The 12,919-nt window shown below is 35.6% G+C and overlaps 1 protein-coding gene across 1 annotated transcript; it reads left to right on the forward strand.

Moving 5' to 3' along the window:
• Window positions 1-269: 269 nt before the first annotated feature.
• Window positions 270-7,440, forward strand: LOC107949951 (uncharacterized). The gene is made up of 6 exons (XM_041090246.1): window positions 270-1,667; window positions 2,104-3,497; window positions 4,077-4,313; window positions 4,905-5,459; window positions 5,736-5,981; window positions 6,552-7,440. Exons 1-6 carry the CDS (start codon window positions 533-535, stop codon window positions 7,071-7,073), a joined length of 4,089 nt encoding a protein of 1,362 aa, XP_040946180.1. The 5' UTR covers window positions 270-532; the 3' UTR covers window positions 7,074-7,440.
• The last annotated feature ends 5,479 nt before the right edge of the window (window positions 7,441-12,919 follow it).

A 12,919-nucleotide genomic window follows, 5' to 3' on the forward strand; every position in this document is an offset into this window, starting at 1 on the left:
TACATATTTTCAATGCTAAAAGCCATAAAGTGAACAAAACAGGGTTTATTCTTGGTAACCCCTTACCCTGCTTTTATTAAAAAGAAATGGGTCACACACAAAATATTACAGGTGAGTTGAGTAAAATATTACAGGTAATGATGCAATATTAACTGTCACTTCTTCGCATACCTGTTTTCTATTTTGTCCTATATTGTCCCCACGAATCAAGGGAAGAAGAGAAAAAGAAATGGCTGAGAAAGCCCTAAATTGAAGGATCTAAGAAAGCTATCCACCAAAAAGAAGTTTTCTAAAAAAAAAAACAAATCGAAAACCCCATGTCCAAAACCACTCCCTCACCCCCCCTATTTTACATCTTCCTGTTTTTTGCTAAAAAAAGAGAGAATTCCATTATGTTTGAAATGCATGTTTTAGCTGAATTCTTTAGTCCTTTCCTTGATGTTTACTAGGTATAATGGATTATTAGCACCCAATTTTTTGTTTCTCTTATTGCTTTGTTTCTGAAGATAAATTAATATTTTTTTTTTAAAAAATGAGTATTGATGCAAAGGGTATTCAACTTTTTGTCTGGAGAATTATTAGATTTTCTGGAATTTGTTGCTATAAATTTGGAAGAAAATACCCAGATATTTCAGGGTTTTTGATCTTTGTTTTCCTTTTGTACATATTTTTCCCTCATGTTTTCTTGTATTTTATGTACACTTCCCCTATTATGGTCTGCACTGCTGTTTTTATCCGATTTTATTTCAAAACCAAGTATGCTGCATCCCGATGGCTAAAGAAAAAAGAGAGTGCAGATGGAAAAGTTGTAAATACATCAAACGAGGCTTCATTGCGACTCCAGAAAAGTGTTAGACGAAATGCTCGAAAGGAAGTGCTAGAATGGGATGGAAAACATAGTGAGGAAAAAGACATGCTTTTTGTGAGAAGTACTTGTGATAGTCCGTCTAGTAAAACTAATTTCTTGGAAGAAAATTCCAAGGTTACCTTCGATAGGGTAGGAAGTTCCAGCAGTGAACATGGAGAGGGTTCCCCCCATGACGAAACTGGAAATCTGAATTTGGTCTTTGATAGTGAGACATCGAAACCTCATCGGGTGTTGGATGATAGCTTTCAAGGGTCATCAGGAACAGGTCCTCGTGCTCATGCTCGTGGTGTCAACAGCTTGGAAGAAGCGAATGATGCTGGGAATAAGGCTACGAATCGTATGGATCTTGGGTTAGCTGAGTTGGAAAGAAACAAAAGGCTGCAAAGTTTAATTGCGAAACGTAGAGCAAAAAAGTTGTTTAGAATGGCAATTGAGAAAAGCCTGATCGGTATCAATGGTATTCCTCCTTCTCAAATAGCTCCCATTCTAACCGCTAAAATCAACAATGGTGAGTTTTCAAGTCATCTTGATGAAGACGATTTACCAATGCCTGGTTCAGCCCCTTCCTTATTGTTGCCTAAACAGAATTCATTTGACCTACCTTATGATCCACTTGAAGAAAAACCCAACCTTATGGCCGATAATTTCCAACAAGAATTCATGCCAGCCAATCTCTTCTGCAGACACGAAAGCTTCCGTCACGGACCTTTGTTTACATTTCCAACTTCTCAATATCCATATGGTGCCGAGTTTAACCCGTATTATAGCGGTGAGAAAAGGCTTTTTAAATGGAAGCCAGGTAAGATCAAGATAATAACTTAAATATATTTTTCATTGTTGAGATCTTTCTTTTATTTGGTTTTTCTGTTTAACGGATAGGCTGTAGAATTGGTTGTTTCAAAGCTTTGAGGTACATAATCAAATTATTTAAGTCATTATTCTGTGGATAACAATTGTGAAGAAAGAATTTCCACAAGGCCCTGCCTAAAACTGTGTCCAAAAAGAGTACTTAAGAAAAACTTTTTAGACTAGAGGTAAGGGGGACAAACATATTCCAGAAAATAATTTGATCATCCTATTGAACTACATAGCCATCAAAACCCTAATATCTCAGTATGTAGTTATTGAATCAATGGAATTACTTCAAATTTGGTATAGAAGTTTCTTTTCCCTTTTTAAAGTCTGCTGTTATCTAATGGAATAATTTTAACATTTTACCTTTTCATCTGACAAAGGAGGTCACCACCAGCTTAATTCCTCCGGTATAGAAAATGATATTGATCCTGTTGAGCTAGAAGAATCAAATCACAATGAGGCGGTAAACTTATCCGAAGAGAAAAGGGAAAAGAATATAGAAATCCCACACAATAGGACCGAAGTAGAAGGAGAGAAGATGGAACACCCTCAAGATCTGGAGCCAGGATTAGATAGTGGAAGTGAAGTCAGAATGGAGACAGATTCAATTAAAAACAACAATTCCTGTGACTCATCTTCATCCGAAAACACAGAATCGATCTTAGATCAAACAAGTAAATCTCCTGGGATACGCAATGATCATGTGCAAAGGGCCCTTAAACTTGCAATTCCTCCTAAGGGGGGAGCTATTAACAGACTTTCCTTTGATTCCAGCCCGTCGCCATCTGAAAGGCGTAGGGTAGACATTCATTCATTTTACAGTACATATAGGCGACAGTGCCATACCCCAACGTTTTCCATAGCTTCTGACTTGCAAGTTGAGGTCTCAGAAGTTGGTTCACCTCCATTAACAACTGATGGAACAACTTCACCTGCTGATGGTGATTCAGTTATATATGATGGGGATGTTGAAAGGGATATCAATTCCGAAAGTGAAGAACCGTGGGGAGGTTCATTTAACCTATCAAGAGAAGAGGCAAATCGAGAAAGACTAAAAGAATTACATGATATTATTGAAGAGGAATCTGCTGAAGTTGCTTCAATCTCTCCATCCGAACATGAAACCAAGCAAAATTTGAATAGCAAAATTTCACTATCTTCAATAGAAATAACTGAGAATGGTGCATCCCCTCCAACATATATAAACTCTGAAACTCATAAAGATTCCAGCAACTGCGGGCATGGCAGTTTACAAACATCTTATGAGAGTAAAAGTACCATGGAATCTGGAAAGGAAGTAAAGGAAAGCCATCCTTCAAATTTTATTGAAGAAGATACTCAAACCTTAACTGAGCATAAAGCTAGGGATGCACGAAAGGCAGTTCGAAGCAGAGACAAATTAAAATCTGCTCCAGATATCATAGTTGATCAAAATGTTTCAGAGAACAATATATTGGAACAAAGATTACGTGAATCTATTGCAAGGGCTCTAAATCGAAGATTGATGCTTGACCAATTTTCTGTGAGCTCATCTTCATCTCCAAGGTCTGTATTACCACAAAATATCTTGGCAGATCAAATGCCTATACCAGAAGTTGCACGACGAATACAACGAAATCTATCACAGTCTGTTAGGGAAGATATACTGAGGCACAATTTAGCATATGAACAAGCACGTGAAAACTTTACTTCTAACAGGCCCCGATTTTCTCATGAATTTGTTTGGAGTTCAATGAATCGCTCATTCAGTAGTTGCGGTCTTGGAACATTGGAGGTCAGTATGAGAGTATCAACATTCCATCTTCGTCTTTTCATACATTAGACAAATCTTGAAATCATATATAATGTTTGAGGCTTATGAATCCAAGTATATAAACATGGTCCTTCACTTTTAAGTACCTTTTCCATTTTCTTTTATGCCTACAACCTCCATTCTTGGCCCTCGCCCCGTGCGTGTGTTTGTGGTAATCATAAAGAACTTCCAGCATGTAAAGAGCTATCAAAACCATCCAGGAAAATATTCCTGGTTCTACTGAGTATCTTGAAGGAAGATTAAAGTTGAATATGAAATTAGAATTGATCCAAGGAAATCAGATTATCCTAAAACTTATAGATCTCCATATTTGCTTTACTCAGTTGGCACTGAATTACAACAACAGTACGGCACTTTTTCATTTTTTGATTTTGTAGTAATTTTTAACATTACACTATTGACTTATTGCTTCTCATTTATGTTTCTTATTCATGAAATGTCCTTGAAGCATATTTTTTGTAACAGATGAAAATTTCTTATCAACTAGAGAGGCTTTAAACTGATGAAGTAACAACAGCGTTGCTTTGTTTAACTGTACAGGCTGCAAGGAAGGTCATTGAGGCAGGCAACATGGCCGTAAATATCAATAATTCAGCAGTCTTTAACAAGGATGAAGGGGAGAAGTTGGCAACTAATGAAGGTGGATCCCAATTCTTAATCAGACCAGAAGATATCAACAGGCCTGAAAAATCAAATAAACAACAAGTATATACGGACAAAACAGAAGCAATTGAAAGTGATTATACAAGCATTGTTGAAAGTGCAAAAGAAAGAGAGGTAATACATTAGTCTGAAGTGAAACTCTCATGTTTTTACTTAATCCTCTGTTCTTAGAAACAGAACAAAAGAAAAAAGAATACCAATTTAAAAATGCCAAATAGTTGCAAACTATTGAATCTTTTGTCCTTTGTAAGACCAAATAAAGAATGAGAATCAGATATTCTCCTATTTTCTCCTTTATTGAAGAAATGTTTCCTTAATACTTCTAATCCATATCTATATCACTCAGACTCACAAGTGAGTGATAGATATGGATACACAGGTGTGTATGCTTAAATTCTTTTTTCAATTTTTTCATATATTTAGAGGATTGTGCTCCTATACTCATTTTCGAATATAAGTCAGGCATTGAATATGGGTACCTTAGAAAAAATGAAGAGCTCGGGTAGCATAGCTTCTAATTACGTACCGCATACAATTAATTTCTCACATATATGTTTCCTTCTGCTGTTCCCCTAGATGTTTAGAGAATTTCCGTAGCTACTGCATTTACAATAATCTCAATCATGTTATTTAGCTATACTCGATGGTCAGAAAGTTTTTTTACTGATCCATCCTTTGTTGACATTGAGCTGGAACCTTTCTCAGAACTCTGCAGCTGAAGTTGATCGTATTTGCAAGGTTAATGAGTCAGTAGCTAATAATGTAATCAACAAAGAGATCAAGAATGATGTTTTTGAAGGTGAAGAAGCCCTCCGAATATTAGGTAAACTAGAGGCTGTCATTGAACCATCAAATACCACCGGGGAAACTAATGCAGGATCTGTTGAAGATACTGAAGACGAATCCAAAAGATTAGCCAAAGCCAAAGCAACTGCTGGCCTATCAACTTTAACGGGAGAAACTAATAGCTTGAATAACATTAAAAATGGTGAAAAGATACAGAATTTGACTGATCAAGAAGGTGTCATGGATGCATCACAATCAGGGGAGGTTCAGGAGGAAAATCTAAAGGTCATTGAAAGCATCCTAAATGTTGATAGCATTACAAAGGGTACATCTATCGACCATGACATGACCATCAAAGCATCAAAACCAACAGAATCTGAAGTCAAGGCAGCCAAAATGATTAAATATGACACCGGAATTGATCCATCAAAATCAGGAAAGGAAAATGCTAAATCAGATGATACTGAAACTATGGTAAGAGAAAAAGCAATCCCGATAATTTTGGAAAAAGATCTCCATACTTGTTGCTTTACTCAGTTGGCACCAAATTACAACAACATTACAGAATCTTTTCAGTTTTGATTTAGCAGTAATTTCTAACATTAGGTTATTCACTTATTGTTTTTCATATATGTTTCTGATTCATGAGATGTTCCTAGTACATCTTTTTGTAATAAATGAAAATTTTAAATCAGCTAGCGGTGCTGTAAACTGGTGAAGTACTAACCGCGTTGCTTGTTAAATTGTCAGGAACCAACAAATTCTCCTAGGAAGGTCTTTAAGGAAGGCAGCAATGTCGTAAATATCTATGATTTAGGAGTCATTGGCAAAGAAGGGGAGAAGTTGACAACTAAGGAAGATGAATTCCAATTCTCAATCGGACAGGAGGGCATCGGGGGACCTGAAAAATTAAATGAACTGGAAGCTGATCTGAACAAAACAGAAGCAATTGAAAGTGATTATACAACGATTGTTGAAACTGCAAAAGAAAGAGAGGTAATACATTATTATAAAGTAAAACATTCATATTTTTAATTAATCCTGCTTTGTGAGAAGGGAACTATAACAAAAGAAAAAGGAATACTAATTTAAAGCACCATTTACATACCAAATAGCTACGAAATATTGTATTTATTGTCCTCTAAGAAATTAAATGATGAATGAAAATAAGATGTTCTCTTATTTGCTCCTTCACTGAAGAACTGTTTCCTTTTGAAAGTAAGAACTGTTTCTTTAATACTTCTAATCTATATTACTCAGAACCGGAAATGAATATCGGATACATGTATGTGTGTTCTCCTGTATCCATGACTGAATATGTGTTAGACACAAACACCGGATATGGATACTTTAGAAGAAATCTGGATAACATGTCTTCTAAATACGTGCTTGCAAATAAATTACTCACATATGTACTTCCTTCTGCTGTTTTCCTAGCTGTTTTAAAAGTTCCCATACCTACAGCATTTATAATAGTCTCAAACTTGATATTTAGCTATTTTCAATAGTCAGCTAGTTATTTTACCTATCCATCCTTTACTGACATCGATCTGGAATCTTTCTCAGAATTCTGCAGCTGAAGTTGACCGTATTTGCAAGGTGAATGAGTCAGTATCTGATAATGTAACCAACAAAGAGATCAAGGACGATGTTCTTGAAGGTGCGCTCCGGATATTAGGTAAAATAGAGGCTATCATGGAACCATTAAATACCTCCCGGGAAACTAGTCCAGGATCTGTTGAAGATTCTGAACATAAATCCAAAAGATTAGCCAAAGCCGAAGCCAATGCTAGCCTATCAACTTCAGCAGGAGAAACTAACAGCTTGAATTGCATAAAAAATGGTGAACAGATACAAAATATGTCTCGACAAGAAGGTATCATGGGCACATCACAATCAATGGATGATAATTGCAAGGCCATTGATAGCATCCCAGATGTTGATAATGCTACAAAGGGTACATCTAACGACCATGACATTGCTGCGAAAGCATCAAAGCAAAAAGATTCTGAACACAAATCCAAAAGATTAGCTGAAGTTGAAGCCAATGCTAGCCTATCAACTTCAGCAGGAGAAACTAACCGCTAGAATAACTGTTGAAGCAATGGTCAGCATGCAGCAACCAAGACTGTCGAGGGCACTACATGCAGAAGCTGCAAGTTCATCAAGCTAGCAAGCTGTGTTTTCACTTATTTTGTATTTTTAAGTTAATGCAATGTAACTTAGTTGTATTTCAACTATGTTAGGTTTATATTTGATGTAAAACTGATGGTGATTGAGCTGATTAATCAGCTTTGTTGATTTGTACAAGTTAATTAGCTCAAGTTACTAAGTTTGTTAGTGGTAGTAGGTGAAGTTTAGGTTAACCTACTGTTTTGTCAAGTTGTAAGCTTGTTTATGTATTGGCTTTGAGCCATATTCAGTTTTTTGAATGAATTCAAAAAGTTTTCATCCATATGCTCTCCATTTTTAGTTTTGCTTCAAAATCTATTTGAGTTTTCTGCTTTGTTTCTGCTGCAAGTCACGAGACTTGCTCGACAAGCATTCTGTTGAAGCTTGCTGCTGTAGCACTTAGATCCAACAATAACATTAGAAATGGTCAACAGATGCAAAATATGTCTCGTCAAGAAGGTATCATGGACACGTCACAATCAATGGAAGATAATCTCAAGGCCCTTGATAGCATCCCAGAAGTTGATAACGCTAAAAAGAGTACATCTATCAACAAAGCATCAAAACCAGAAGATTCTGAACACAAGTCCAAAATTTTAGCTGAAGCTGAAGCCAACGCTAGCTTATCAACTTCAGCAGGAGAAGCTAAGAGCTTGAATAACATAAAAAATGGTGAACAAATACAAAATATGTCTCGTCAACAAGGTATCATGGATGCATCACCATCAGGGGAAGATAATCTCAAGGCCATTGATGGCATCCTAGGTGTTAATACCGCTACAAAGGGTACATCTATCAACCATGACACTGTGGTGAGAGCACTAGCACCAACAGAATCTGAAGTCAAGGCTGTCAAAACTGATGAAAAAGATAGCAACGCAATGGCAAAATAAGGCAGTATACACAATATGGGCACATATAGAAGCCATCATTGAGACAGCACCCTGCTATGGTAAATCTTGAACATCTCCATTTTTGCAATATACTAGGAATAGGATACATAAGATAGAATTGCTAAATAGTCAAATTAAAATGCCCCTGTATTTAGCTTTTGACTGGAGAGCTTGAAAATTAGTTATTTTAGCTCTATGTGCTTGTAGGTCTTCTATTTTCGCTTTAAACGTTAAAAGTTTGATTTTATTTTTGTATATATTGATGAAATGTTAATATACTTAAACAACATTGTTTATTTTTTTTACATTTAGTCTTTTTGGTGAAAGTCATTACAATTCGTGAATATATTAATGTAGGTTAAAATAATTTCGTGGCTCAGCTCATCAGGGCTTTTGTTTTTTCTTTTTTTTTAAATTATTTTGAATTCTTGATGTTGATTAATGGTGTTTCCAGAAGCATATAAAGGTGACATCTCATATCATGCATACATGCAATTGATAAAAAAAAGGGTATTTTTGGTTTTTTACCTAATAATAAGATATTAAATGGTATGCCCCAAAATGTATGGTTGTAATCTGAGTTGTTTATTGTTACACTTGAAACAATATACAATCTTGTAAGGTTTGATTGCATCGGTTCAAGTTAGTGAGATATGTACATGAACAACTTGAATCCGTCTAATAGTTTTTTTTTCCTTCTTAATTGTAGTAACCCCCCACCCCCCAAAAGAAAAAAATCATTTTCCAATATGTTGTGGGGCAGTGAAGCAGCATAGGAATACCCTCTTTGTCAATGAGCTTCAGATAAGAGCTTCACTTGCAAACATATCGGTTTTGTTTTTTGGATTTATCAACCAGAAGCATTATCAGAGAAGAATCAGAATAGTTGAAACAAGATAACCGAAGGTGTTAAATTATGACCTAATATACGTGGTTGATTGAATTAGGAATAAAAGTGGTAATGTGCTTTTTTTTTCCACCAATACTTGGAAAGACCGAACTTAAGTTTAATTTAATTGATTCATAAAATCATTTTTAAAAATTTTAATATCCAATATTTTTTTCTATTTTAATCTACAATTTGAAAATTATTGTGATTTGAGTATCTTAATATTTGATTCGAGTAGCTTGACAAATAAGGTATAAATAGGCTAAGAAATCGATAGGATAATTTGACTTTTTATTTTTGATAGGAGATTTTTTTATATGGGTTTTTTTAGTATTCGATAGTTACATTAACTTTTTGATATTCGATAGTTACATTGAAAAATCATTTTAGTAAGACCGTAGAAATAGTGCTTAAAAAGATGTCGATCAATCTAAAAGAACTTATGCTCCTCTTCAGTCCAAGGAACCCTTTCTTCCTTTCATGCTTTGGTGATTAGCTTGTGGAAGATCTTTTTCCATACATTTGTTTTAATCCATCAAATCCATGGCTACCTAATGTGAATGGCGAAGTGTTGTACCCAGTGTTGCGAAATGACCATCCATGCAAACTGTGAGCTCACTAGAACTGAGAGCTCACTAATATTGCGAGCTCACCAAGACTACAAGCTCATCAAACTTGAGAGCTCACCTGCGAGCTCTTCACTCTGCAAGTTGCCAACTTGCATTGAAACAATAATAACTTTTTGATTAGACATTGTGACAACTAATTAATCTGAAATCAACCAATGAAAAAGAAAGTTATATGAATCTAGTAACTAGATTAAGCCAAATTGTAATTATTTTATTATTATTTTTAACTTATTTAAGCTTTATGATTCATGTAATCTTAGTATTAACCTTCCATGTTAATAAAACAGTAGTTCATCTTGTTTTCACTCAATTTTTGATCCATTTTTGCTTCTGCTTCAATCCTTTCATTCATCAAATATCCAACAATTGGTATCAAGAGCCATTTATCTTTGAAGGCCTGTTTTCATAAAAATGTCTTCAGCAAACTTTACACTACCACCACCCCTTATTTTTACAGGAGAAAACTACCACATCTAGGTAGTAAAAATAAAAACCTATATTCAAGCCTTTAATCTTTAGGAGGTTGTAAATGTTGAAATAGAACCACCAGTGTTGAGGCCAAATCCTACACTCACTTAAATGAAACAACATAGTGAGGAATGTGCCAAAAAATACAAGGCGATGTCCTGCCTATAAAACGGTGTTTCAAACGTGATCTTTACAAGAATCATGGCCTGTGAAACTCCCAAATAAGTTTGGGATAAGCTCAATAAGGAGTTCTAGGGATCACATAAGACAAGGCGACGTCAGATGATCAATCTCAGACGAGATTTTGAAAACCTAAAGATGAAAGAAGTTGAGACTGTGAAACAATATTTAGATCGAATCATGGCAGTGGTGAACTAGATAAGACTGTTAGGTGACCAATTTACGGATAGTCGAGTAGTTAAAAAGGTGATTACCGCACTTCCTAAGAGATACGAATCAAAGATATCCTCACTAGAAGACTCAAGGGATCTATCGACCATTTCACTCTCAGAGCTAATCAATGCTCTAAAACAAAGAAGGGCAAATAGAAAAGAAAAACATGTTGAAAGACCTTTTCAAGCTAGAAACAGAGATGCTGCGACCTCTTCAAGTCAGAAAGAAAAAAAGAGCTGGTCTTATAAGAATGAGAAGTCAAAGAAGGTGGAAAGAAAAAATATCCACTGTGCTCACACTGTAAAAAGTTAGGGGCATCTTTAGAAGTTTTGTTGTTTCAGGCCTAACAGTTAATGCAAAAATTGCAAGCAGTTTGGCCATGTAGAGAAAGTATACAAAAACAAATGGCATACTTAACAAAAGTATGTTAAGGCACAAATGGCAGAAGCAAAAGAACTGATGTTCACAGTTTCTTGTGAAGCCCAGCTCACCACACTATGCGAACTCTCCAGCGGAGTAAGAAAGAATTAGCTTGTAAATAGTGGTTGTCTGAGTTATATGACATCAAATACGAGCATCTTCAAGAATGTTGACAGAAGATTTCGTTCCAAGGTGAAAGTTGGAAATGACCAGTATATTGAAGCATTTGAAAAGGGAGATGTTTTGATAAAAACTCCATCAGGTACTAAAGTTGTTATAGATGTTATTTTAGTTCCTGACATAGACCAAAACCTGCCAAGTGTAGGACAACTGTTCGAGAAAAATTACTTTGTAGTATTCAAAGACAACAAATGTCTAATCCTTGATCCAAGTGGATGCGAGCTCATATCAACAAAGATGTCAGATAGAAGTTTTGCTGTCAACTAAAACTTAGCAACTTCAGTAGCGTATACTAGCTCGTTGGATGAAACAAAATTATGGCACAGAACAATGGGACATGTTGACTAAATACTTAAGTCAAATGTCCAAGAATAACTTAGTTGAAAATTTATCAAATATGGTTGATCATGATGTCGTATGTAAGGTATCCTAACTTGGAAGACATGTGTGATCTTCATTTCTTGCAAAGATAGAATGGCGAGCCACTAAAAAATTGCACTTAGTACATACTGACATTTGTGGACCCATGAAAACAAGTTCGCTAAATGGAAGTAGATACTTTGTGTTGTTCATAGATGACAGTACAAGGTTCTGTTGAGTGTACTTTATGAAGAACAAGTCTAAGATGGCTAAAATCTTCTTCAATTTTAAGGCATGGTTGAAAACCAAAGTGACTGCAAGCTCAAAATGGTAAGATCAGGTAATGGGGAAGAATACACCTCAGAAAAATTTGAAAAATTTTGCGAAGAAGCTGGTGTCCATTATCAACTAAGAAATGTGTACACTCCATAACAGAATGGTGTAAGTGAAAGAAAAAATAGAACTGCTATAAACATGACTATTTGCTTATTGTTTGAGAATAAACTGCCAAATGATTTCTGGGCAAAGGCAGTAAACACTGTTGTTTACTTGCTAAATAGACTACCCACTAAAGCTGTTGAAGGGAAGACACCATTTAAAGCCTGGTATGGTTTTACACATTCTGTTTGACATTTAAAAATATTTGGTTGCACCTGTTTTGTTCACTTTCTAGAAGAAAAAAGAAACAAGTTGGACAATAGATTGCAACCAGGGATATTTGTTGCATATTCTAGTGTTAAGAAAGGATACAAAATCTATAATCCTTTTACCAAGAAAGTGATCATAAGTAGATGTGAAGTTTGATGAAACAAAAATCTGGAATTGGACTGCAACAGAAGATGAGATGTGTGAACAAATGAGTCCAAAACCTGATCTATGAATCACTGGAAACCAAATTGAAAATGATGAAGTTGATGAACAACCAGTACGAGGAACCAGGTCCATCACTGAAATCTATCAACAGTGTAATCTGGCAAAGTTAGAACCAATCACTTTTGAAGAAGTTGCTCAAGAATCAGAATGGCTATCAGCTATGAATGATAAAATCACCATGATCAACAAAAATGAGACATGAGATTTGGTAGATAGACCAGTTCACAAGAAAGCAATTGGTGTTGGTGTTTAGAACCAAGACGAATCCTGATGGATTAGTTAACAGATATAAAGCGAGGTTGGTTGTGAAGGGGTTTAACAAACAATATGGAGTGGATTTCACTAAAATCTTTGCCCCTGTTGCGAGGTTAGACACTATAAGGCTGCTACTGACTTTTGCTGCTTAAAAGGGTTGGAGAATACATCAGATGGATGTGAAGTCAGCCTTCCTAAATGGTTATTTAAAGGAAGAGATTTATGTCGAACAACCATAAGGGTTCACAATACCTGGGTGTGAGGCCAAGGTGTATAAACTACACAAAGCGATGTATGGTTTGAAGCAAGCACCAAGAGCGTCGTATGAAAGAATTGACAATCACCTTACAAAGATGGGTTTTGAAAGAAGCATCAGCGAGCCCATTATATATGTGAAGAAAA

The sequence above is a fragment of the Gossypium hirsutum genome, chromosome D03 (genome assembly GCF_007990345.1).
Source record: "Gossypium hirsutum isolate 1008001.06 chromosome D03, Gossypium_hirsutum_v2.1, whole genome shotgun sequence".
Lineage (NCBI taxonomy): Eukaryota > Viridiplantae > Streptophyta > Magnoliopsida > Malvales > Malvaceae > Gossypium > Gossypium hirsutum.